Genomic DNA, 24,181 nt, shown 5'->3' with positions numbered 1-24,181 from the left:
AGCCCCGCCCCTCACCCAGCTTGTGCAGACCCCCCCCCCAGGCCCAGCCCCTCACCCAGCTTGTCCAGGGCAAACTGCACCACGTGCTCGGGAGCCTCAGAGGAGGCCATGTCCGCCGCAATGTAGAAGACCTTGGGTGCGCCCAGCTTCCGGCAGTTCCCTACCACCTGGGGGGGGGGAAGAGCTGCCCGTGGGCCTCTCCTCCCTCCTCAGGTGTCTCCCCTCCACCAGATGGCCACATCAAGGATCCTACCTGAAGCCCCACCCCTGCCAGAGTCCCACTCAACTTCCTTCTCAACTAGCCCAAGGAGGAGAACGCAAGGGGGTTTATTTAAGCAAATGCCAGCATTGGGAAACACAGGAGATTTACATCGGTCGAGATTTCTTGCTTAGGGAGAAGCAAGCATAAGAGGTGGCTAAAAGGTGTCTATCCCCTCCCCACCTTTTGAGTTGGAGAACCCTAACAGCACCGGCTGGAATACTAGGAGTATTCCCAATAACCAAGGACCGTTCGGAGCCATCTGCCCAAGCCCCACAGCCTATAGGAAGGTTCTTGAAAGTGCCCAGCAAATGAAGAAACAGGCTCAAAGAAGTCAGGGGACTTTACCCAAAGTCACACAGGAAGCCTGGCTCAATGCAGGGATTGGAGCCCATCTTCCTTTGACCTCCCAAGCCCCCATCAAACAAAGCGACATGACGTGGCTCACCTTCTGCAGGAGGGCCTCGGTGGGGGCGGTGAGCACCAGGTGTGAGCCCAGGCGGGCGTAGTGATAGGCCAGCTCCTCGCCCACGCCGGCGCTGGCCCCCGTCAGCAGCACGCGGGCTCCCCGAAGGCTGGCTGGCACGGAGCAGGGGTGGTCAGCCTGAGGAGCTGCGCAGGATTCTGGAAAATCCCCGGGCTCCTCCCTCCCTCCCCGCGGACATTAACTTACTGGGGTCGAAGTTGTCATCCCAGTAGTAGGCGAAGAGCAGGGCCCCCAGCCCCGTGAAGAGCAACACCTTCATTACCCCTGTGGGTGTGTGGATGGATGGACAGATGGACGGGAGGGTGGGTGGACAGACAGGCGGACACGCAGGTTGGTGGGGGGGGGGATAGTTTGAAGCTGGTATGCAGGATCGAACCCCTCGTAGCCCCTCACCTCGACTTCCCCTCTGGACAAAGGGGCATTGAACCCATTTGCACGCTGGTTCCGCGCACTCACCCACTCGGGCCTCGGTTTCCCCCGCTGTCCTCCGGGACTAGAACCCACACGAGCGCTTTCCCTTGGGCCTCCCTTCCCCCCCCACCCCCGCCGAAGCGCGGGGCCAGACCACCGGCCGCGCCCCCTCCCGGCGGGTCCGAGTCACGTGACTCCGAGACCCCGCCCCAGAGGCGGGGCCGAGTCGCGAAGATACGCGCTCGGGCGTTGCCAGGCAACGGCTTCCTCCACGTTCCCACCCATCAGCCCCAAACCACGCCTACTCCATCGGAGACCACGCCCTCTACGTGTCACGTGCCGACAGACCCGCCTCTCTGGAACAATCCCGCCCTCGCGTTGTCGTGACAACTGCCTTCTAGCCTTGCTCTTCCAAGTCCGGGTCCTTGGGCCCTCGCGCGGGCGCGAGTGGATCTACCATCTTTCTGTGTCTCCATCAGGATTCACGCCGTACCTCCGACACCTCTTCCCCCTCCTTCGTTCACAGACCGGCTGCACTACATTTCCCAGCAGGCTCAGCGGCCTATCCCATTGGTGACTGCATTTCCCCGACAGCTTTGCGGCGGCTGGCCGACTTTTCTGAATTTCCCAGAAGCCTCTGGTGGTGGGAAGCCCAGAGCGTGAAAGAGACTTCAGCTCCCAGAGGCCTTTGTGTTCAACCCGATAGACTACATCCCCCAGAGGCCTCTGCGGCGCCGCCACCGGAAGCGGCGGGCGAGTGGAGTGTCCTTGCGCGCGGAGCCGAGCGACCATGGTGGCCCGAATGTGGTCGCTGATGAGGTGCGTGCGGCGCGGGGCGGGAGACCCCGGGCCACCCCCCTGCTGCAGGCACCCACCGCCCTCTCGGGTGTGGTCTCCAGCTGCTCTTCGCTTCCCGGGGAGGCCGCCCGGTCCCGGGGCCGCCGATCGCCTCCCCACGAGCCCTCGGTCCGCTGCGCCCGAGCCGCCGGGGCCTCCCCTGCCTCGTCTGTAACCTGGAAATGCGCCGCGAATCCTGCCGGTCGCGCGTATCCGGAGGTCACTGTGCGCCCCGAGCAGAGGGTGACGTGCAAGAAGCTCCCGGGGACCTTTAGAAAAGCCCCTGGAAAGCTTCTAGAAGGCCCAGAGTCTTAAATGTCCACTGTCATCATCTCCTCTGTGCTGGGCCTCGGGTGACCCACTGCCCCTTTTCTGGCCTCAGTTTACCAGCTCAAGTGGCCTCCAGGATCCCTGCCCTGCTCAGTGGAAGAGCAGTACTGTGTGTAATAGGGGTGAGGCAACTCTGGCCTCTTTGGGTGCCGTTTACCCATTAGACACCGGGCCGTGTGGGTGTCACTGCACTGGGAACCCCCCACAGCCTCCCAGAGGGTCAAACCTTGCCGGGGATGCCAGCAGTGTCCCAGTGTCCCTCCTTCCTCCTGGCAGGTTCCTCATCAAAGGCAGTGTGGCTGGGGGTGCCATCTACCTAGTCTACGACCATGAACTTCTGGGACCCAGTGACAAAAGCGAGGCCGCACTGAGGAGGGCTGAGGAGGTGGTGCCTCCCGCCATGTACCAGTTCAGCCAGTATGTGTGCCAGCAGACCGGCCTGCAGTTACCGCAGGTAATCGGGTGGGAGAGTGAGGGCCAGGCTTGGCAGGAGGTCAGCTCAGTGGTGGCCTTGGGTCCCTTCAGCCTGGTTGACCTCCTGTCCTAAAGGTTATTGGGCCGCTCACCCTTCCCGATTCACCTGTCCCTGTGCTCCTCTTTCTTCCCAGCTCCCAGACCCTCCAAAGATTAACTTTCCCATCCGAGAGTCCTGGAATTCAGGTAGGCCCCAGCCGCCTTCTTGGGGATGACCAGATGACCCAGCCCAGATGCTCTCCTTGAATTCCTTGCCTTTCCTTTCCACGAATCCCTGTTCCTGCTGCTTGTGTGTCTCCCGTGGAAGGGTGTGTGGGGATTACCAGGCCAAGGCACTGTGGCGCCTCCTTGTAGGGCTCAGCTGTGTGTTGGGAGTTAAAACCAGAAGGTAATGGGGGGGAGTCACAGCTGAGCTGCTCCTGTGGGCAAGGCTCGTCCCATTGCTGCCTCAGTTTCTCTGCTGGAAGTTGTGCCTGTGAGCTTCTGTAGGGGGCTGACCAAGAAGGAGGTAGGGGTCTCACCAGACATCTGGGCCTTCCCTGCAGGCATCGTCAAGGTGATGTCTGCCCTGTCGGTGGCCCCCACCAAGGCTGTCAACTACTCCAAAGAGGGCTGGGAGTATGTGAAGGAGCACACCAAGTAGCCCTATCAGCAGATACCGCCCACCTCGGCTGAACAAGGACACAAACACCTCAGGCTCAAGACCCCACAATCGGGACCTCAGTCAGAGCAGCTTCCAGCTTCGCTGGCCCAATAAAGGACTTTGGAAGTGTTCCCCGACCCTGTGCTGGCCCAGGGGGGGAAGGGCGTGGGTTGGCCCCATGGGACCCAGCTTGACCCTGGCCAGAGGCTGCTGTTTGCCCTCTGCTCTCTTCTCTGGTCTGTGCCACTTGCAGGGGGCGGGGGAGGGAGAGTCCCAGCAGACTTGGTTACTAGTGGGCTCAGGGAAAGCATGTCCATTTTGAGGCCACTGGCACTAGCCCGCTCTCAGGGCTGATGATGTCCTCAGGTAGTAGCAGTGAGGGTTGGGGGACAGGCTTGGGAATAGAGCTGAGCTGGAGAGGGCTCCCATTTCCTAGGAGTTTGGGGGCTTATCTGGCTCTGTGGGGCGGATGCGGGAAGGAGACAGATGATACAGATGAGGTGGATGGAGGCTAGGCAGCTCCCCAGCAGCCATCTCCAAACCCACACGAGAGGGGCAACAGCGGCTGCAGCCAGCACCTGTGCTCCACCGTCTCCCGCGTGCTCTCCACGGTCACCTGCCTGGAGGTGGCTCACCTTACTGGCCCTTGATGGGTGTAGACAAGGAGCATGCCTGCCCTCTGGCACTGGAGGACCGAGGCACCTAGCTCTAGCCCGGCCTGATGCCTGTTCAGAGGCCTTAGGCAGCCCTGAGGAGCCAATCCCTCCGCCCGGCTCTTGGAACTTCTGATGGGTCTCTGCTCGTGTGTGGGGAGGCAGGCCACCCGCTCCCGGCGCACCTGTTGCAAGGCCTGCAGTTGCGATGGGTATTTGGCAGGACAGTGCCAGTTGGCTGTTTTTGTGGATCCTCTACAATATCCAGGCAAGCTGACATAGCCACAGCCGGTACCAGGTAGGGGGTTAGGGAAGAGGCCCAGGCCCCTGGCACAGCAGGCCAGGCCTGGCACAGTGTCATCCATACAGCTGGAAGTGGTGCTCAGAAGACTATGCCAATGGCCAGCTGGGCAAAGGGGTGACATGGGGACTGGACTATAAAAGATAGGGTGGTGTGATGAGTGACACCCAGTGTGAGTCCGCTGCTCATGGCAGCTGTGTTGTGCTCCACCCTTGGGAGGGTGACCTAAGGCATGGACTGACGGCAGAAGCAGGGGTGACCGGAAGACCTATGAAGTCGTAGGTCTGGGTGTGGGCTGAAGCCAGCACATACAGGCAGATGGCTTGTATTTCTCCCACGTCCACGAAGAGCAGGCCACTTCATTAGGTCTGAAAGAACCAGCAGCCCGGGCTGAGTGTCCCATCATCTGCCCCAACCATGCTTGTTGTCCAGTGGTTGGGGCAGGTGGGAGGAGACCTGCTCTGGGGCCAAGCATTTGTGCAGTGGCCCACAGTGACCCAATGCAGCCCACTGGCCCTCTGTCCGCTGTGACGGCCCAGGTCTGAGGGAGTTCCTGGGGCTGCTGAGGGGTGGGAAGGGCTGCCTGCCTGATGGACGGGAGGGCGCTGGTGGAGGGCTGGGCCTGAGCGTGCTGCCGGCACAGCAGAATAGGCAGCGTCTGGCCGTGGTACACTGAAGAGCTTGGCTTGTTCTTAAAGCTGCTTCGGAAGCCCAGGGCTCGGCAGGCCGGGGCCCTCACAGCTTCCGTCCTACTGGCTGGGGGGCTGCGTGCAGCCCCCCCCCCCCCACGTTTCATGTCGGTGTCCTCAGTCACCAGTGGGCAGACACGGCAGGGCCACAAGCCAGCGTGGTGCACGGTGTCTGTAGACTTTTAAATAAGACGACGTGGACACTGCCGGCTCCCATGGCCCTCTCCCTGCAGCCAGCCATGCCTGCCTGTGGCCACAGGGTGGCTGACGGAGAGAGGACTTGCCAAGTAAGGGGATGTGAACAGAAACACCTTTATTACAAAAAAACCGAAGAACAAAAACAAACATTCACATTGTATTGAGCTACAATATGGCAGCAGATAAAAAAAATTATTTGTACACGGTGTCTGGAGGGAATCCTAGGAGAACATACTCTGGACAGGGTGGGCGCGGGCAGGAAGTGCTCAGTAGCGGCGGGTGAAGCGGGCATCGCTGGGTCTGCTCCCCCGGCTCTGTCCCCCGAAGCCGCCCTGCATCCCTCCACGTGGGATCACATGGCCCCGGGAGGCCCTGCCGGGGGCAAAGCCACCACGCCTGGACACAGGGCAACAATCAGACTCCTTCCTCCTGAGGCAGCCCGCCCAGCCCTTAGCGTGCAGTTCCACTCCAAGGAGGCTACGCAGCACAGAAAGGATCCTACTCACTCTGACATGCCGCCCCGGTTCATCAGGTGGCCAGGTCCCGAGTGACCGGACATGCTCCTCTCACCGCCTATGAGGCAAGGCAGCACACGCTCAGCAACTCAGTCCTCAGGGGTGTGGGTCTGATGCAGGGGGCGCACAGGGAGCTGCAGCACCATGGCAGCCCCTGCCACGGGGGACTTGGGAGAGCCAGGCAGCCATCTGGCACCAGGCCACATCCTCACTGGGTCCACCAGGGGAGCAGGCTCTGAAGCACCCTATGTCCACCCAGGTAGCAGTGAGTGTCCCCCCAAGAGTCCAGCTGAGGCCAAGTTGGAGCTGGTGCTGAGATCAGGGCTCACCTTGCCACCGCTTGTGATCGCGGTCCATCATGCCGCCTTCAGCTGCTCCCTGCCACACACGGTCATCCTCCAGTCTCCGGCCATGCTCCCCCCACTCACGTCTGCCCCTTGGAGAAACACATCTCTGATGTGGACTGTCCCCCACCACAGGACCCCCTCCACTGAGTGGGCATGGTGGGCGTGGCACTGCAGGGTGAGGACACGAACCTCGGGGGTGGGGGGAGCCCCCGGCCTTCACTCATCCTCTTGTCAGAGCCATAGCCCCAGCCATCACGTGAGTCCCGGCCGTGGCGCTCGGGTCCGCCATGGCGCTCAGGGTAATGCTGGAGGTGGGAGCAAAGAAAGAGCCAGTGACCCTGGGGCCCGGGGCCTGTGGGGCAGCAAGCTGATACAAGTGTGGCAGCCCCTGAGGTAACCCAAGGCCAGAAAGTCTATGGCCCTCTGGGTGGCTTCTCAGTTTTCTTATGGAGACATGGGCAGCAGTTCAGTTTCCAAGCTTCCCCTGACAGCCAAGGAAGTAACAAGAACTACAAACAAGGTGCCCAATCTGTTTCCTGCCTTCTAAAAGTGAACAGCCAACCAGTGTCCTACGAGCTCATTACTGCCCACAGGCCCTTGCTTCTGGGCACCCGAGCAGCACCAGCCCGCTGCCTTTTCTGCTCTCCACTCAGGAACACCTGCACCAGGGCAGCCACAGGTACAACCAGAGCCGCACCAAGACACCCAAGACACTGCTGTGGGCTGGAACAGTTCTGCTTATGTAGCTCGCCACTCAAAACGTGAATTTTGGGAGGCAAATCAATGTTTCAATTCTAATCCACATAAAAGTCAGGTGGCTGGTGGCTCATGCCTATAATCCTAGCCACTTGGGAAGCTGAAATCTGAGGATCATGATTGGACAAGAAAGTCCGTAAGATTCTTGTTTCCAATTAACCAGCAAAAAGCAAAAATGGAGCTGTAGCTCAAGTGGCAGCGCAACAGCTATGAGTGAAAAGCTGAGGGACAGTGCCCAAGCTCCAAGTTCAAGCCCCAGAAATAAAAAAATAAATTATTATTTTTAAACCCAACAGAAATGGACAGAAGCAGGCAGTTAACCTCTCCCTACAATCTCAAAATGTACCCATGCTTCTGACCGAACAACCTACACCACAGTGTCCCTGGCACGGGGCAGTGCCGCTATCAGAGACACTGAGCTGAGGGCCCCAGGTTGAGAGAAGATGCTGCCCCCATCCACACCCCACAGAAGCACAACACGCTTGGCAGGAGGTAGCTGTGCCAGGACTGGACATTTAGCCCGTGAGCTACATTCTGCACCAAAGCTGGACCACAGACAGCTCTTGGTTGTGCTTCAGATCCATCTATATCCGTCCACCATAGGGGTGGGGATAGGGGATGGGGCAGCAGAGGACCTGGGACAGCCCAGTGCCATCAGCCCCAACCGTAGCAAACATCCAAGGAAGGCAAAACGGTCAGGTGGCACACACACTGGCAGGACTCTGGCCCAGCGCCCTGCCGGGAAGGGGAAGGAAAAGGTGTTCTGAGGTGCGGGGCCCCCAGTAAGCATGTGGGAACTACAAAAGTTAACTCTATTGTGTGCTGAGGCCAAAAGCACCCCCTTGTTCCTAAGGTGCCTGCAGGAAGGCCTCACACTGCCACACCACTGCCAGAACAAGCCTGGCCCCCAAAAGACCCCAGAGTGAAGGCCTAGACCAGTGGGCCCGAAGTACACCAAAGCTCAGCACCAGCAGGACAGGCAGGAGAGGGAAGGAGTCCGCTCTGGCTACAGTGGCAAACCATACATACCTGCCCTTCTCTTTCTCCCATCATTGACCTGGAACCTTCTCTCCTGGAAAAGGGAACTGCAATCACACAAGGACAGGGACAGTGCCGTTCCCAGAGTGCACGTACACGGCCCTGTGGCTCCTATAGCCTGGGTAGCCACGAGGCCAGGGAAGGCATGTGCCCGCAGCACATACCTGTCCACAGAGTAGTTGGGGTAGCGGCCCCGGTCCCTGTGGTCGAAATCGTGGAAGCGGTCCTGGCGGCTGAAGTCCGAGTGGTAGCGTTCCTCCAGTGCCGCCCGCTTGGCTTCCGGCCAGTAGGCCTCGTCCCGTCTGTAGGACAGCAGGAGGTCAAGGAACCGACCCCAGCCCCACCACCTCTGCAGGGCGGCTGACTTTCACTCTGCTTCGTCTGGCCACAGCCTGTGGAGGGGCCCATCTCACTGCTGGTGCTCAGGCAATGAGGGAGTGCTGTCCCTGTCACCGGTCCAACAGAGTGACCAAGTACGCAGAGAGAGGCCTGAGGGGGCCCTGGCTACCCTTAGCCAACAGGCTCACCTGAAATGCTCTCAAGCTCACATCTCATCCCATGGCCCAGGTGTGCTCTGTACCAGCACAGTCTACTAAGTGCCCAGACGCCAGCACAGCTGGACAAGTCTTGGCAATGCCTGTGTTACATGGGCTCCCCACCCACTGCCCAGCCTCAAATTCATTAGGGGCCTCCCATTTGTCCCTGCCCACGTCCCCAGCACACGCCGCCACGGGCTGTTGGAGGTTGAACCCCCTTCTCAAGGCTTCCCTTGACCGTGACCCAAGGTTTCCGCCAGCACCCTCCTCACCGGCCGTCCACGTCGTAGGGCCTGCGCACAGCGGGCCGCCGCTCCTGCTCATAGCGCAGCTCCTGCTGGCGCCGCAGCTCCTCGCGCTCGCGGTGGATGCGTTCCTGCTCGCGCCGGCGCTCCTGCTCCACGCGCATGCGCTCGCGCTCCAGCCGCTCCCGCTCCATTCGCTCCCTCTCTAGCCGGTGCCGGTGGAAGGCCAGCCGCTCCCGGGCGATCTCCAGCCGCTCCCGCTCCTCGCGCTCCCGCTCCCACTGCGCCTGCAGACGCTGCTCCCGCTCGCTGCGCTCCCGCTCCCTGAGGCGAGGCAGGGAGCTGGTTGGCTTCTGCCAAGGAGGGTGAGCGGGACCGGATGCGGACGCGCAGCGACCTCCTGCCCCAGCGTGGGCTGGGGCCGGGGCTGCGCTGGCTCCACACCAGCGGCCGCTCAGAAGCCATGGCACACTCTTGCCGGCGAGGGTGCGGCCGGGAGCGCGGTCCCCACCTCCACTGGGCCGCGGCGGTCTGTCCCCGCAGACAGCGGGAGCCCTCTCCCCGGAGACTGCCCTGTCCGCCTTCGCGGACCGCAGTTACGGCGTCTGCTCTTCTTTTTTTAAAACCAGTCCCGGGGCTTGAACGGGCGCCGTCCCCAGCCTCTCAGCTCAAGGCCGGCGCTCCGGCACGAGCCGCGGCGCTGCGAACGGAACCCTGGGCCTCAGGCAGGCTAGGCGCGCGCTCTGCCAGAGCCGCCTTCCCGGCCGTCCGGAGCTCCTCTGCTCTAGCGCTCTACCCCTTGGGCCACAGCTCTACTTCCGGCTTTTCCGTAGTGAGAAAATCTCAGCTTTTCCTGCCCGGAGGCTTGGAGCAGTGACCCTCACATCTCCTGAGCAGCTAGGAATTTAGGCGTGCGCCACCAGTGCCCGGCGACTCCTTTGTACTAACTCCAGTTTTATTCATTCCTGCCTGTCTGGATTGTCTTCCACATACACAGGATAATTCTGATTACGACTGTCCAAGTCTGAGCTCATGAGACATTTCCCCCTACAGTGGTCAGCTAGGTGAAGCTCTACTTTCATGAGCCGAGCCACGGGCTAAGCTCGTCAGAGCCACTGCGGGCTTCCTGCAAGGTCCCACACAACAGCTGGCAGGGAGATGCGGAAGAGCACCCCTTTCCTTCCGTATTTCCATCAGGGACTGTCCTAGGCCACATGGCTCCAGGGTGCCCATGGATTTGTCAAAGCCACATCTTCTTGTTTCCTCACCGCTGCCCCTCTCTTAGGCTACAAATCCTCTTTGGGACATTCCTGTCATGCTTCTACTTGGCTAGCCTTGTTTGATGTAAGGATGAGTCCATCTATGTGTGAGGCTGCATCAACCCTCCCTTTCCCAACATCCCAGCAGAACCCCCACTCCCACTCATTGGGACCCCCGGTCTCTGAAGGAGATGGCCCACGTTCACATCAGCAAATGGCCAGGGACTAGAGCAGAGCACAGCAAGCCTGGGGGAATAGGGGAGCAAACAGACTAGGCAAAAGCCTCCTCACTAAAAGCACAGCTGCGCCCATACGTGGAGGACACAACCCAAACCGGCCACAAGCCCTGGTGCTGGATCCAGACTCACCTCCGGGACTCTGAGTCTCTGGACTTCCGAGGCTCTTTGGCTTTGTCGAAGGACACAACAGACCGCTTCTCTCTGCTGGCTGACTTGCGGTCCTGGCTTTTGGACACCTATGCCACCAAGTAGCACTGCGTGTTAAGGTAGACCCAAACAAGGGAGGGAAGGCCAGGCCTGTGAGCAAGCACCTGAGGGAGGGCCCGTGTGATGCCTTTTCCCTTCTGAGACAGAGTCTCACAGGCCTGTGCCACCACCTGCAAGCTGATGACCTATTCTTAATCAAGTCCTCAGAGATGAGGGGGTGGCAAAAGGAATCTGGTTCCTAACAGCCACAAACTGAACACGGCTGAAGCATGACCCATCAAGGCCATCACAGACTAAAATGGAAAAGACCCCCCCCTCCAAAAAAAACTTTTTATAAGAATGGAATAAATCTTTTTTTGTTGTTGTTGTTGTGGGGCTTAAACTCTGGGTCTGGGCACTGTCCCTGAGCTCTTCAGCCCAAGACTAGTGCTCTACCACTTGAGCCACAGCGCCACTTCCAGTTTTCTGGTGGTTTATTGGAGATAAGAGTCTCATGGACTTTCCTGTCTGGGCTGGCTTTGAACCACAATCCTCAGATCTTAGCCTCCTGAGTAGCTAGGATTATAGACATGAGACACTGGTGCCCAGCAAGAATGGAATAAATCTTTTATGCTTTCCTTGGTATCCAAAATAAAATTAAGAGCTTTGCCTCTTCCTTCACACTAGTCCTTGAGTTTTCCAGACCCGTTCACTTCTGGTGCGGCACAAACAACCTCATGGTATGACTGCACATTCCATTTTCTAACCACACTTCAATACAGAAGAGCAGGAGGCTCTGTACTAGACCACATGCATGGCAAACCTGAGCACGAAGCTCTATGAACACCTTCATGCAGTCCCAAGGCTTCTCCTTACAAGGGCCTGTGGGCAGGGATGGCCCTGTGCTGGCAGCTGGAATGTGACTCTCATGTGCCTGACTGACAATCACTTGTACCACTTATGCCAACACCAGCTTTCTACACTGGGCGGAGCCTGACAAGAGAGCTGTTCGACTGTGCCAGAGGAACCCCATGAGGTTGCCTAAAGGGGCCCCCAAGCTGCTGTGCAGTCTCCTGGGACCTGCCCAGGCATCCTCACCCCCCCCCCCCCTGCACTCAGTCTTCTATGTTAAATCATTTTTTTTTTAAAGTCTGGTCCAGGGGCTGAACTCTGTACCTGGTTGCTGTCCCTGAGTTTCATTTGCTCAAGGCTATCATTTACTACTTGAGCCACAGTACACTTCCAGCTTTCTCTGATAAACTAATTGGAGACAAAAGTCTCACAAACTTTCCTGCTCAAGCTGGCTTTGAACTGTGATCCTCAGATCTGAGCCTCCTGAGTAACTGGCTAGGATTATAGATGTGAGACACTGTGCCTGGCTCTATGTCAAATCTCGAGCCCTCTACGTAAACCACTGGCTGGGCGGTGCAGCAATCCTCTCTTAGCAAAGCCATGAGGCTCTACCAACATGGGCACCTACCCACAGCCCTGTGTGCTGTGCTTAGGCTGCCTGGAATCGGGGCGGGGGCCAGGGCCAGGTGGGTGAGAGGTGGCCAGGAAGGCAGCCTCTGGGGGGCGGTGTAGGGATGCACAAGAGCTGCTAAGGTGGAGCAGGGCTGACCTTTCCCCGGGGATGTGCATAGGCTGTAACAGTGCTAGGCAAAGTGCTCCCAGCAACTCTTTCACCCTTCACTTCCACAACTAGGTTCAGCAAAGAACATAAGCAAGCAAGCAAAACAACTCTCACTGAAACAAAATTAAAAATCTTTTCCTTCTTTTCACGGTGCTGGGATGGAAGCCATGTCTCACACATGCAGGCGCTCACCCCTAACTAGTTCAGCCCTCCTTTGTGCTAAGTTACTACACTGGGCAGTGCTGGGTCTGCACTGACTGGACAGGCATTCTACACTTGGGCCACGCACAGGCAGCTCTCTGAAAGCAGGAAGCTCTGCAGAGAGGCAGATCAGCCCAGGCCTGGCATTGGCAGGAAGCGGACACTCACCCGCTCCTTGGAGGCTGACATCTTCACACTGATGACGGGCACACCTTTGGATTTGTCCATCACCACAGTGCGCTCATTGCCTCGGCTTCCTGCAGTGACAAAGGAAGTGAACGGTGGGAAGTGAACCCTGACAGGCAAAAAGCCGGGCTGACAGCCGCAAACCCTGCTTAGAGCTGGGTTATCACTTCACAGCAAAAGTAAGGCTTGCACAGACACTTGGGGTACCTGATTTTGTGGCTCTAGTCCGCTCAGAGGGGCCAGCTTTCTGCTCCTCCGGGTCTTTGCTCTTTTCTCCACTTGCATCTTCCCCCTTTTTGGCATCATCTTTTCTCTCAGCTTTATCATCCTTCTTCACGTTTGCAGACCTGTAAGTAACAGCCCAGACAAACCGCTGTCTGAGCAGGTGTTTGGTGCAAGCCTTCTAATCAAATGCAAATGGTAATGGGGTGCAGGGTCTGATGGCCCACTTCTGACCCTTCCCTTCCCCCTTCCCCAACTAGGAGCCCAGTCTCTTCAGGGAAGGGGACTACCTGTCACCAGCGCTCAACTTCTCCTTCTTGCCCTCCCCATCTCTCTTGTCAGAGGTTTTCTTGCCAGCGGGTTCATTTTTGGCCTGAACAAAGATGAAAATGCAGTAGAGGCAGCACCCCACTTCCTGGTGAGGAAGCAGTACAGGGGAATGCTAGTCTGTCTCTCACCTTCTCCACCGAGATCATCTTCCCGTGCAGCTCTGTCTTGTGGAGGTGGTTGATGCACTTGGTGGCCTCTTCCGCTGTGGACATGGTGACGAAGCCGTAACAACGGGCCCCAGGGCTCCGAGCATTCGTCACAACCTTGGCACCCACCACCTATGGAAAGGCCACAGAGATGACTGCGACACTGGGCCCGCAGACGCCCACAGCCATGCTTGGGACAGGCAAGGAGTGAGGACAGGAGCTGCACAGGTGGCATTCATGCACTGGGGAGGGGAACGCTGGCCTCCCACCCATGCCCTGAAACTTCTCCAGGGCACCTGTGGTGGGGCACAGCACAGGGTAACAGGGTCAATGCCGTGTTATCATGTGCCCTCAATGCAGCTCTGCACTGCAGTTGCTCAGACTTTGGAGCCAAGGCACCATGCGCATACACACAAATGGCAGTCAGGCAGGAAAACACGGCAAGGGTAGGATGAGGACACGTACACATCTACACACCACCCAGAGGCCTTGGTTCCCCCACAAGCTCAGGTAAGGCTCCCTCTTTTACACTCTACAGAGATCTGGGCCCAGTGGGAGGTAGTGGTCAGTCACTGTAACCTGTAGAGCCCTTTCCCCAGACGAAGGTATCTGATAAGACTGTCCACTCTTAACCATCATAAAGCTGTAATGCCCATGACACTACAGGCCCCTTTCTTGCCCAGACAATTGAGCATTGAGGTTGCCTTACCCCCTGCCAAGGAACAGTCCAGGCTGAGGTAAGTCTAATACAGTTTCCACACACTACGCTCCTTGTAGCTGTGGGAAACCACCAGGGTAAGGCAGATAGTCTTTGCTGATCTACTGTGGACTCCTAACTACACAGGCAGGACTCCTAAATACACATTAAAATACCAGGAGCAAAGCCTGTCCAAGTCTATGGAGAGGAGGAATGCTAGAAGTATAAGGAACCAGAGGAAGGAAAGTGAGACAGGTGTCCCTGTGCCTAGGCCTGAGGCAGCCGTGTAATGGGGATGAGGTTCCAGGATGGCAACACCCCCAGGATCCCAAACAGCAGTAGGCATCAAAAGGAAGGTAGCCTGAAACCCTCATGTTAAGAAACCATGTTAAAGCCAGGTGCTGGTGGCTCACACCTGTATTCCTAGCTACTCAGGAGGCTGAGGTCTCAGGATGGCGGTTCAAAGCCAGTCTGAGCAACGAAGTCTGTGAAACTCTTATCTCCAATTAACCACCAGAAAACCAGAAGTGGCGCTGTGGCTCAAGTGGTAGAGCATTCGCCATGAGCTAAAGAGCTCAGGGACAGCGCCCAAGTTCGAGCCACACAACAAAAAAAGAAAAAAGAAAAAAAAGCATGTTAAATGCTTCTTGTTCTATAAACTACGGGCTCTTACCTTCCCATATTTGCTGAAAAGATTCTTCAAATCTGTGGCTCTGGTTGTAGAAGAAAGTCCACTAACCCAGAAATTCCTACCACAACTGCTACGACCTGGTTTAAAACAAAAGTTCTGGTAAGAATGACAATACCCAGTGATCCTCAGTCCACAAGAAAGCCATGCCAGTCCACCCGAAGTCCCCATGCTCCCAGATGGTGGCAGCGGGTGGGGAGGGGGTAGGGCCTGGCCCACCATCCTCACAGGAATGCAGCAGCCCAGGAAACGCTCACCACATGGGTGCCAGGGCCGAAGAGGCTGAAGGGAACAAAAACGAGTGGAACATGCATTATGGCGGTTTGGTGTTTTCTGGGGTGGTACTATAAAGGGAACCCAGGGCTTCGCTCATGTATACATCAGGCCATACTGGAGATGGTAGCTTCTATAAAGTTAACAAAATAGCTAGAAGCAGGTGACTCAGGCTTGTAATCCTAGCTACCTAGGATGAGATCTAAGGATCTTGGTTTGAAGCTGGCCTGTGCAGGAAAGTCTGGGAGGACACTAACCTCCACTAAAATTACAAAAATAAAGGCAGAAGTGGAGTTGTGGCTCAAGTGGTAGAATGCTAGACTTGAACAAAAGCAGCTTAGGGAAAGCACCCTGGCCCTGAGGTTCAAGCTCCAGTGTATTCAAACCAAGTGTATTCAAAGCTGTTTCTATTCCTCCAGGCACGGGCCCTTCCTTTTCCCACACCATCATGCTGATGGGAAAGGAGGTTAGCTCTAGTAATTATTATATCTGTGAGGCTGCTTGTACTCAGGGATGGGGGTGTCATCCCTGTTTATTTTTTTTTTGGTCCTGGTGCTTGAACTTAGGGCTTGGGCACTACCCCTGAGCTCAAGGCTAGCGCTCTACCACTTGAGCCACAGTGCCACTTCTGGGCTTTTTCTTTTTTGCTTATGTGATGCTGAGAAATCAAACCGAGGGCCTCAGGCATGCAAGGCAAGCGCTCTACCACTGAGCCACCTTCCCAGCCCTGAACTCTTTCACTCAAGGCTAGCACTCGACCATGTTGAGCCACACTTCCAGTTTTCAGGTGGCTAACTGGAGGTAAGAGTTTCAAGGACTTTTCTGCCTGGGCTGGCTTTGAACAGAGCTTTTCAAACCTCAGCCTCCTGAGTAGGTAGGATTACAGGTGTGACCCACCAGCACCACACTGTTCCTGATCTTTTTTTATTTACAACTAGCACTCCATCACTTGAGTCACAGTTCTACTTCTAGCTTTTTGCTGTTTAACTGGAGACTACTCTTAAGCTGGCACAGGGTGGCGGCTCATACCTGTAATCCCAGATACTCAGGGGGCTGAGATCTGAGGAACACAATGCGAAGCCAGCCCAGACAGAAAAGTCACCGTAAGATTTTGAAGTAACCATTCAAAAACCAGAAGTGGCGCTGTGGCTTGAGCCCAAAGAGGCCCAGGGACAGAGCCCTAGGCCCTGAGTTCAAGCCTCACAACCAGCAACAAAAACAAAAAGTCTCATGGATTTTCCTGCTCAGGCTGTCTTTGAACCATGATACTTAGATCTCAGCCCTCTGAGTAGCTAGTTATTGGCGTGAGCTGTGGGCACCCAGCTGTCCTTGTTTTTTTTTTTTTTTGGTTGGTCATGAGGCTTGAACTCTGGGCCTGGGTACTGCGGTCTCTAAGCTCTTTAGCTCAAGGCTAGCACTAACACTTGAGCCACAGAGCCACTTCCGGTTTTCTGGTACTTTCATGCCCAGGCTGGCTTTGAACTGCAATCCTGAGATCTCAGCTTCCTGAGTAATTAGGATTACAGGCATGAGCCACTGGCACCGGCTCTGAGCATTTTTATTTAACGTTATGTTAGCACTCTATCACTTGAGCTACAACTCTACTTCTGGCTTTTTGCTGTTTAAGTGGAGATGAGTTTCATGGACTTGACTTCCCAGGCTGGCGTTGAACCATGATCCCCAGATTACAACCCCAGAGTAGCTAGGATTACAGCTGTGATACCAGCACTCGGCTTTATTTTATTTTTTTTTGGTTAGTCGTGGGGCTTGAACTCTGGGCCTGGGTGCTGTCCCTCAGCTCTTCAGCTCAAGGCCAGCACTTTACCACTCAAGCCACAGAGCCACTTCCCCTTTTCTAGTGGTTACCTGGAGATAAGAGTCTCATGGTCTTTCCTGCCTGGGCTGGCTATGAACTGTGATCCTCAGATTTCAGCCTCCTGAGTAGCTAGGATTATAGGTATAAGCCACAGGTGCCCAGCTTCAATTAGTATTTTTAAGAGGTGGCTTAGGCACCACTGAATTCAAGCATTTTGTATGTCTAAGTCTGCACGGGATAGTCATTCACCCTTAGGAAGTGGTGCCTCCCCAAACAAGAGCCTGCGGAGCCCCTGACAGAGAAGTGGGAAAATTTCCTGATGGGCTCAGGCAGAGCTGGAGAGACACAGGACACTAAGATCACAAGTGAACATGTGGCCACCACTTGGAGCACCCTGCTCCAAGTGTCCAGGGACCTACCCTTTTCCTCTCGGGAGAGCCTCTTTGTGTCCGAGTCATCTTCCACAGAACTAGAGACAAGAGACAGTGTCACTCTGTGGTGTAGCAGCACCGAGGAAACAAACTCAAAATCATAAGCACGTGCTGAGGTTGCATACCTACCCGCAATTTAGTTCTGAAAATATTACACCCCGAACAAACTTGTTTTGGAAATCTGACCTAACCATAAGATTTCAGACCCACAGAAGTTAATTAATTCTGCTGGACTAAAGGTAATTAGGAAGAATTAAAGGAAACAACCATGACAGGTTGAGAAAAGAAAAAAGATTATGCATTCAGTGTAAAATAAAGAGAAATAAAACATAGTTTGGAAGTAATCTAGAATTTCAGCAGTGTGGCTGGCCAACTGCGGACAGAGAACCAACAGCTTTATGCGTGTCATCATTAAATGACCAATGAAAAGGAGATAGCGTCTGGTCTAAAACTGAGAAACAACAAACCTCATTTTCTGATCAGCGCCCTCACTGGTTGAGGACTCTTTAGGAGCCGGAGGGACTTCATTACAAGCTTCAAACTCAAACTTCTTCACGTCTTCTTTGCTATCTCTGGGCTCGGGGCTCGGGGCTTCCGTGGGCGCTTCTGCCAGTTCCTGGCTACAGGCCTCCGCCAGCTCGGGGGCTGCGCTACTCTGCTCAACTGGCTTCTCCTGCCCTACAGGCTCACAGTCCGTCCTCGCGCCTTCGCCTCCTGTCTGCTCCACGGGCTCCCTTTTCACTACCGCTAACAGGGTGTCTGCCTCGCTCCACTGAGCGCGCGGTGACTCGTGGGCCACTGCTAAATCTCCCTCCTCCTCCTCCTCCTCCTCCTCAAGCTCTTCCTCCTCCTCCTCCTCTTCCGGATGGGCGCTGCCAAAAAGGTCCTCTTCCTCCGCCAGCTTTCTGTCTGGCCCCACGCTACTTGTATCCTGTGCAAATGGCTGCTCCAGCTCGGAACCTTCTTCTTTTACTGGCTCAGATTTACAAGTTTCCCCCAAAATGTCGAGTATTTTCTCATTTTCTACGGATTTAACAGGAATAGAATGGCACAAGGTTTAATTACCAGGGAAATAAAGCAATCACAAATGCGGAACGGGCACGGCTGCCACACTAACACCAAGAGAACCGCTAGCTACACAGAGATTGGAAAACCCGCGGTGCACACAGTGACACTGTACACTATCTGCGCTTGCTGCCACCGGCCGCTAGGCTGCGCTAGGCTATGTTACGGGGAGAGGAAAGCATCCCAGAGATTTAACCCCCAAAACCTTCTGGCTGATTCTTGACAGTCTTCATTCTGTTGCCGTGTATAAATGACTCTTCCAAATTTAGCTTCTGAAGTCCAAGGTGCTTAACTGAACAGCTCAACTTCCAAATTTCTTTGAATTGCGTTTACCAGAGCAGTGTGACATGAAAGCATCTTCTGTTGGCTTGGAGATTTGCAGTCCAGACGGTAAGTGTGTTTGTTTACAATTCTCATGGAGGAGCTCTTTCCTCTTGTGGAATCCAGTGGTATCCCAGTGCTGTACACGGATCTCCCTATCCCTGCCTGTGCTGCCTCAATCACATACACAGAAGTCAGATAGTGCCCGATATCACAAGATCTGTTTCGTGGCAGAGGCAGGAGCTCCAGAGAGCTTACAAATCTTTCTACAGTTTCTGTGTAACATGGCGTGAAATCAAGAGTCTCGCCAACACATTTTGCAAAATGAGAAACTAGCCACTGTCACAGATCTGGTGATACGGCTGGGTTTCCAATCTCTATGATCCTGGTATCTTCTGGATTGTAAACCTTTAGAACAATGTATGCTATATATAGTACAGCTACTTGTTAAAATTCAAGAATTCCCGTTAGAGATAGTGGGAAACTAGAACGTCTGAACCCCCACTGCCAAGGTTGGCATTGAACAGTACCTGGCTCCAGAGATGGCTCTTCCATTTCCTGCAACAGAAAACACAAATCAGATGTTGCCAAGTAGTGGACAGCACTACAGTGTATTCCTAAGCGGTGGCCAGGACTGAACAGGAGGCACAGCACAGGCAGGGCAGTTCACACACAAGAGGAAGGTGGGGAGGAAGAGTCCCACACCTGTGTGTCCCTTGGGACCAAAGCCTCAAATTCAAGATCAGCCAGCACTGGTGGCTCACGCCTATTAATCCAAGCTACATAGGAGGCTGAGATCTGAAGATCACAGTTGAAAGCCAGCCTAGGCAGAAAACTTAATTAACCACCAAAAAGCCAGAAGTAAAGGTGTGGCTCAAGTGGTAGAGAGCTGGCCTTGAGGAAAGAAGCTAAGGGACATCACCCAAGCCGTTATTCAAGTCCCAGTACTGGCACAAAAAATAAAAAAGAATTCAAAGACAGTAGTGTTTCCATGTTCCTACTTGGATGTCTGACAGAAATGACCTGTCATACACAAGGATCCTTGCATCCCTTGCTATACAGAGCCCACGGCAATGTGCCCACCACAGCAGATCTAACACTCCATTCTTTTAAGGAGGCCCTGTCCAGCCAGGCTACTGCTGTGCACCACCTCCCCTTGCCTCCAGCAGTGTCTGCTATCAGCACCACACTGTGGGCCTGTGTGGGGCTTCAGCTGTGCTCCCAGGCCTCCAGGCCCTCTGCCTGCCTGCTGCCTATTAAGTTCTGCTGGGCTTAGTGCACTATTGTGCAGTGCCAATCAGCAACGACCATCTACAAGGCGCCAGTCCAATCAGCAATGACCATCTACAAGGCACCAGTCCAATCAGCAATGACCATCTACAAGGCGCCAGTTCTGCTTGCCAGCACCTGGCTGGGGGAAGGGGTGACTTTTGTGGGGTGACACACTTTGTGTGTGGGCACATCCTTCTCAGCATTATAGACCAGAATAACTGAGAACTTGGCCTGAGGACACACAACAAGTGGGGGACTGAGCTGCCTGTGACTGTGTTCCTCACCCCCAGACCAGGCCCTTCCTAATCCTGCTGCTTAAGGCAGGGCACATGAGGAGGTTGGGGACCCTCTCATGCTCTTTGGGAGCTTCCTGTTGACTTTTAATCTGCTTTTGTTCACTGGGAAATATCCATCCTCACCTGCCTCAGAAGGATGGCCATGCTCCATTTAACATGGAGTCTTCTGCCAGAAACATACAAGACAGTGAGTTCAAGACCCAGCTCCTGGGTCAGGAGTGGTTGTGTCACTGCCCTTCTGGAGATGGGGCCTTCTTCAAGACCGGTCCCTCCCTGCCTGACAGAAGCAGATGAGTGAGTCTGAAAGGAGATTTCTCGTTCACAGCACAGGAGGCAGTGAGAAAAAGAGGGGGGAGCAAGATGAACCCCACATTGGCTTCCTCACCAACCCTGGTGAAACCCAGGCAGCTACCTGGGAGCACACCTTGCCCACTGCCACCTTTGTAGGCTGGCAAAAATGAACTGAAACAAAGCTTTCCTCCAACCGTGAATCCTATGTTTTCCTCTCTGAAGATGGAAATGAAAGAGCAAGAACACACAGTCAGCAGAAGAAATCTGGGCAGATTCTGGAAGAAAGACCCTAAACACTATGAGAACCCTCATGAAGCTCCTGCTCCATGCTGCTCATCTTTGTTAAGGACAGACACCTCCCTCCATCTGCAGAGACAGTCTCTAACATGGTGCTTCAGTGAGGACTCGACAGGCTGAGCAGTTTTAACCCAGAAGTGCGCCAAACCTCTAACTGTGAGCTGACTGGCCTGTGGCAGCCCAGGTTATGAGACAGGCACATTAAAAATAGCACAAAACCACCTCTAGCTCACAAAGGTAACACAACACAGCAATGCATTTTTGTGCTGACACTTTGTTCTCATCCCCAAAGTACCTCCCCACATACACAATATTTCAAATGCAAATAAAGAAGCAAATCCTAAAATTCAAAGTGTTTTGAATAAGAGATGGTGAACTTGCAACAAGAATGCCACCCCTACACCTGAGGCGGGAGCTAAAAGGGGTGCTTGGTTTGGACAAAGCTGCACATCCCCACCCATCCATCCTGACAAGCAACCAACCTCGAAAGGAATGCCAGCTGAGACTGCCAGCCAATGTCTGCAGTGGTTTCCAGAAACTGTGGCAATGGGATTGCAGAGCTGACACACAATTTACCTGTAGCATAGTGAAGTCAGGCGATGAAGTATCTAAATTGTTCATAGATTCCTTGTCATCTGCCTGTGAGAGAAAGGAGAACACAGGCATCACGCTGACCAGCAGAAACAGAATGGCCTACACAATCAGAACAACACTATGAGCAAGGGATGTGGTGTGAGATTCCAGAGTGATGGAGGTGAGCATTGCACACCAAGAAAGGCTACAGAAAGGGCACCTCCAGGGAGGCAGGAGGAAGACCTGCAGGACAGGTTCCCCAGTAGACCAGTGTCGCCCTGCCAGAACAGCATCTAGAACCAGGCAGTGAAGACTTAATAACTATCACCTGCCACGGTCTGCATGCCACCAATGCTGGGCCAACAGGCACAGGGCATCTCTGCCCAGCCCTGCCTCTTAGCAGTGGTTTTCTTTTCTTTTTTTTTGGGGGGGGAGGTGGGGGGTCTGGTCGTGGGGCCTGAACTCTGGGCCTGGACACTGTCCCTCAGCTCTTCAGCTCAAGGCTAGCGCTCTACCACTTGAGCCACAGTGCCACTTCCAGCCCTTTTTTTCTTTTTGCTTATGTGGTGCTGAGGAATTGAACCCAGGGCCTCAGGCATGCAAGGCAAGCGCTCTACCACTGAGCCACCTTCCCAGCCCCCGTAGCAGTGGTTTTCTAGCCTATGTGTAGGACAGGGAACACAAGCTTGGCAAAACCTAGCACTCATCTACACCCACCTTCAGTAATTCTCCAACCACAGAAAGGGCAGAGCTAGCATGAATTCCTTGGTACCTTTGCTTGTAATCAAAACCCTCAGATAAGATAAAAGCATGCACACTGAAAAGCACATACACCCTGCTGTTCTTAGGAGGCATCCATTAGCTCAAGTGCTAGAAACACACAAGTCTGAGTGATCCACCTGCCGGTGAGGTGGCATAGATCTGTGCCCGCCCACTCACCCACCCTCCCAGGACAGCTTCTGTGCCACAGTGCTAAGCCCATGTGTCTGGTTACACATGGGGAAGGCAGCCTGTTACACTACTACCTGGTAATCTCTGAGGCCACTCTCTAGGGTGGGCTGTGCTACTAGAGTGTGAGACAAGACGGTCCAATGGCTTGCTCTGATATGCTGTATCATTTCACTTACAAAGACAGGGACAGCCACTCTGGTGGCTTCTCCCCTTATTAAATACTTATTTAATCCTCCTTGAACCTACTTCCCTCTCAAAGGAGGCCCAAAAAGGATAAGTGACTTGCCCAAGGCCACTCAACAACGTTAGGCCTCCAGAGCGAAGACATTTTCTGCTACTACAGGTTAGAAACAGGAGAATGAGACACTAGAAGATAAAAATAGCTTCACACCCTACTTTTGTCAGCAGGGCTCTTAGTCATGTCTCAAATGAATTGAAAACCATTCTACTCTGGTTGTGTGCGCCACTTGTGGGGCTTGAACTCTGGGCCTGGGCGAGTCCCTCAGTTTTTTAGATCAAAGTGAGCACTCTACCACTTGAGCCACAGCGCCACTTCCTCAATCTACTACTTCTAAGCAGAGTCCAAGGCCATCCAGGGAGAAGGTTCAGACTGATGGGAGGCCCACAAAAAGGTCCTGGAGACCAAGACCAGCCTCCACAAATCACTAGACTTGGGGTCCAGTCGTGGGGCCTGAACTCTGGGCCTGAGCGCTGTCCCTCAGCTCTTCAGTTCAAGGCTAGCGCTCTACCACTTGAGCCACAGCACCACTTCTGGCTTTTTTCTTTTTGCTTATGTGGTGCTGAGGAATTGAACCCAGGGCCTCAGGCATGCAAGGCAAGCGCTCTACCACTGAGCCACCTTCCCAGCCCTCCACAAATCACTAGAGTACCTAGAATGACCATTCCACTTCCCTCTCCACCTCTCTGTCACTCCTCTGCCCAGACAAGCTGGAGCAAGGGTCAGGCGCAAGGAGTCAGGATTGGCTGCTCTTAATTATCATTATGCTACCTGTAAACCATTCTTGTCTCCCCTCACCCCTGCAGAGTCACAAGTCATCCTGTTGTCAAAAGGCTCATAGAGCATAATGCCTAATGCCTAGTAAGTAGAACTTCATGCATAACACATGTTATAATCTCATAATTTGGCGTTTCTAGCACAAAGATAACTATGTCCATACAAACAATCTCAAGGTCAGGGTCCAAGATTGGCAGTAGGGAGTACTTCCCATGCTCCTAAGCTGAGTGTTTTCCAGGTTTCTGAGGCCTTGTAGCAGACTCATTTGCAATGGGAAGGGCATGGCCAGTGTGCTCAACATCCTGTGCCATGTGTCTCATGCAAACAGCACCTCTGTGTGGACCTGCTGAGAGCCTTTCTCAGCCAAGCTCACAGAGAACTTCACTCCCCAGAGAAGTCCCCTCCCACACACAGGTGGCTGACAGCCAGAGTCCTTTCCAGACATACTGCCAAGTTACCTACAGCATGTTCCTGAAGCTGCTCTGGAAGCTCTCTCGTCTCCCCCTCCACAAGCTCTCTGCTGTCACACAGCGACTCTGGGAGGTTGTCGGCATCTTCCTCTTCCACGCAGTCGGCGACGCTGCCATTGTCGATTTCAGCTTCATCCAGAACACTGATGTCCATCATGTCGATGTCCTGCAAGTTCTCCAAGCTGGTTTCCACATCCTCCTGCAGTAACATGAGGAAAACCACCATGAGGAAAACTGTCAAGTGCTGATCCAGTCAACCCCTTGTCCCGGAGGTGAACAGGCTGCACCTACCTGACCATCCCCGGAGTTGTCCTCCAGTCCATTGTCTTCCACACCCTCCTCTTCTGCTTTCCGCCCTGAGGAGAGAATCATACAGGCAGGTAGTCACAGCCCTCCCTTTCCCAGAAGCAGCCACCTACATTGTCACAGGCCTGAGCACCACCAGGGCACTACCCTTAGGAAGAGCCCAGAGGCTGCAGTACACATGTGCCCTGGAAGTGGCTGTGCAAACAGAAGGTGAAGAGAGCTCTGGGGAAGGTGAGGCCCCTGGTCTACTGCTGTTAGTGGGAAAAGAGCAACCTGATAAAAACACATGAGAGGTGAC

At 54.7% G+C, this 24,181-nt stretch overlaps 3 protein-coding genes across 4 annotated transcripts in view; 1 reads left to right on the top strand and 2 right to left on the bottom strand.

Annotated features, from left to right (window-relative positions):
• Hsd11b1l (hydroxysteroid (11-beta) dehydrogenase 1-like) overlaps positions 1–1,217 on the bottom strand; it is a 3,155-nt gene extending 1,938 nt beyond the window's left edge. The window contains exons 1-4 of the mRNA XM_013022658.1: positions 1,203–1,217; positions 933–1,010; positions 708–838; positions 56–167 (exon numbers count right to left, since the gene is read on the bottom strand). Of these exons, the coding sequence (XP_012878112.1) occupies positions 56–167; positions 708–838; positions 933–1,005 (316 nt within the window). The 5' untranslated portion in view covers positions 1,006–1,010; positions 1,203–1,217. The remainder of the gene's footprint in view (positions 1–55; positions 168–707; positions 839–932; positions 1,011–1,202) is intronic.
• Positions 1,218–1,879: 662 nt separating this feature from the next.
• LOC105990375 (chromosome unknown open reading frame, human C19orf70) lies at positions 1,880–3,572 on the top strand. The gene is made up of 4 exons (XM_013022741.1): positions 1,880–1,976; positions 2,601–2,778; positions 2,933–2,984; positions 3,344–3,572. Exons 1-4 carry the CDS (start codon positions 1,948–1,950, stop codon positions 3,439–3,441), a joined length of 357 nt encoding a protein of 118 aa, XP_012878195.1. The 5' UTR covers positions 1,880–1,947; the 3' UTR covers positions 3,442–3,572.
• Positions 3,573–5,372: 1,800 nt separating this feature from the next.
• Safb (scaffold attachment factor B) overlaps positions 5,373–24,181 on the bottom strand; it is a 35,708-nt gene continuing 16,899 nt past the window's right edge. Inside the window, exons 3-21 of one of the 2 annotated variants that reach the window (XM_013022799.1) lie at positions 23,869–23,933; positions 23,570–23,776; positions 21,145–21,207; positions 18,943–18,970; positions 17,494–18,049; positions 17,015–17,064; positions 14,492–14,586; positions 13,104–13,253; positions 12,936–13,018; positions 12,631–12,770; positions 12,406–12,494; positions 10,347–10,453; positions 8,747–9,043; positions 8,103–8,240; positions 7,930–7,972; positions 6,334–6,449; positions 6,127–6,233; positions 5,789–5,855; positions 5,373–5,678 (exon numbers count right to left, since the gene is read on the bottom strand). In XM_013022799.1, coding sequence (XP_012878253.1) covers positions 5,549–5,678; positions 5,789–5,855; positions 6,127–6,233; positions 6,334–6,449; positions 7,930–7,972; positions 8,103–8,240; positions 8,747–9,043; positions 10,347–10,453; positions 12,406–12,494; positions 12,631–12,770; positions 12,936–13,018; positions 13,104–13,253; positions 14,492–14,586; positions 17,015–17,064; positions 17,494–18,049; positions 18,943–18,970; positions 21,145–21,207; positions 23,570–23,776; positions 23,869–23,933 — 2,531 coding nt within the window. In that variant the 3' untranslated portion in view covers positions 5,373–5,548. The remainder of the gene's footprint in view (positions 5,679–5,788; positions 5,856–6,126; positions 6,234–6,333; positions 6,450–7,929; positions 7,973–8,102; positions 8,241–8,746; positions 9,044–10,346; positions 10,454–12,405; positions 12,495–12,630; positions 12,771–12,935; positions 13,019–13,103; positions 13,254–14,491; positions 14,587–17,014; positions 17,065–17,493; positions 18,050–18,942; positions 18,971–21,144; positions 21,208–23,569; positions 23,777–23,868; positions 23,934–24,181) is intronic. The other variant, XM_013022800.1, reaches the window with a different exon arrangement.

This window comes from Dipodomys ordii, unplaced genomic scaffold (assembly GCF_000151885.1).
Source record: "Dipodomys ordii isolate 6190 unplaced genomic scaffold, Dord_2.0 Scaffold64, whole genome shotgun sequence".
NCBI lineage: Eukaryota > Metazoa > Chordata > Mammalia > Rodentia > Heteromyidae > Dipodomys > Dipodomys ordii.
Note: the sequence above shows the minus strand (reverse complement) of the source record. Positions and strands in the feature narration are given on the sequence as shown.

Coding starts and splice junctions, on each gene's coding strand:
- LOC105990375 (XM_013022741.1), top strand. CDS start 1,948: ATGGTGGCCCGAATGTGGTCGCTGATGAG. Junction 1,977..2,600: donor CGAATGTGGTCGCTGATGAG/GTGCGTGCGGCG, acceptor TCCTCCTGGCAG/GTTCCTCATCAAAGGCAGTG. Junction 2,779..2,932: donor CCGGCCTGCAGTTACCGCAG/GTAATCGGGTGG, acceptor CTTTCTTCCCAG/CTCCCAGACCCTCCAAAGAT.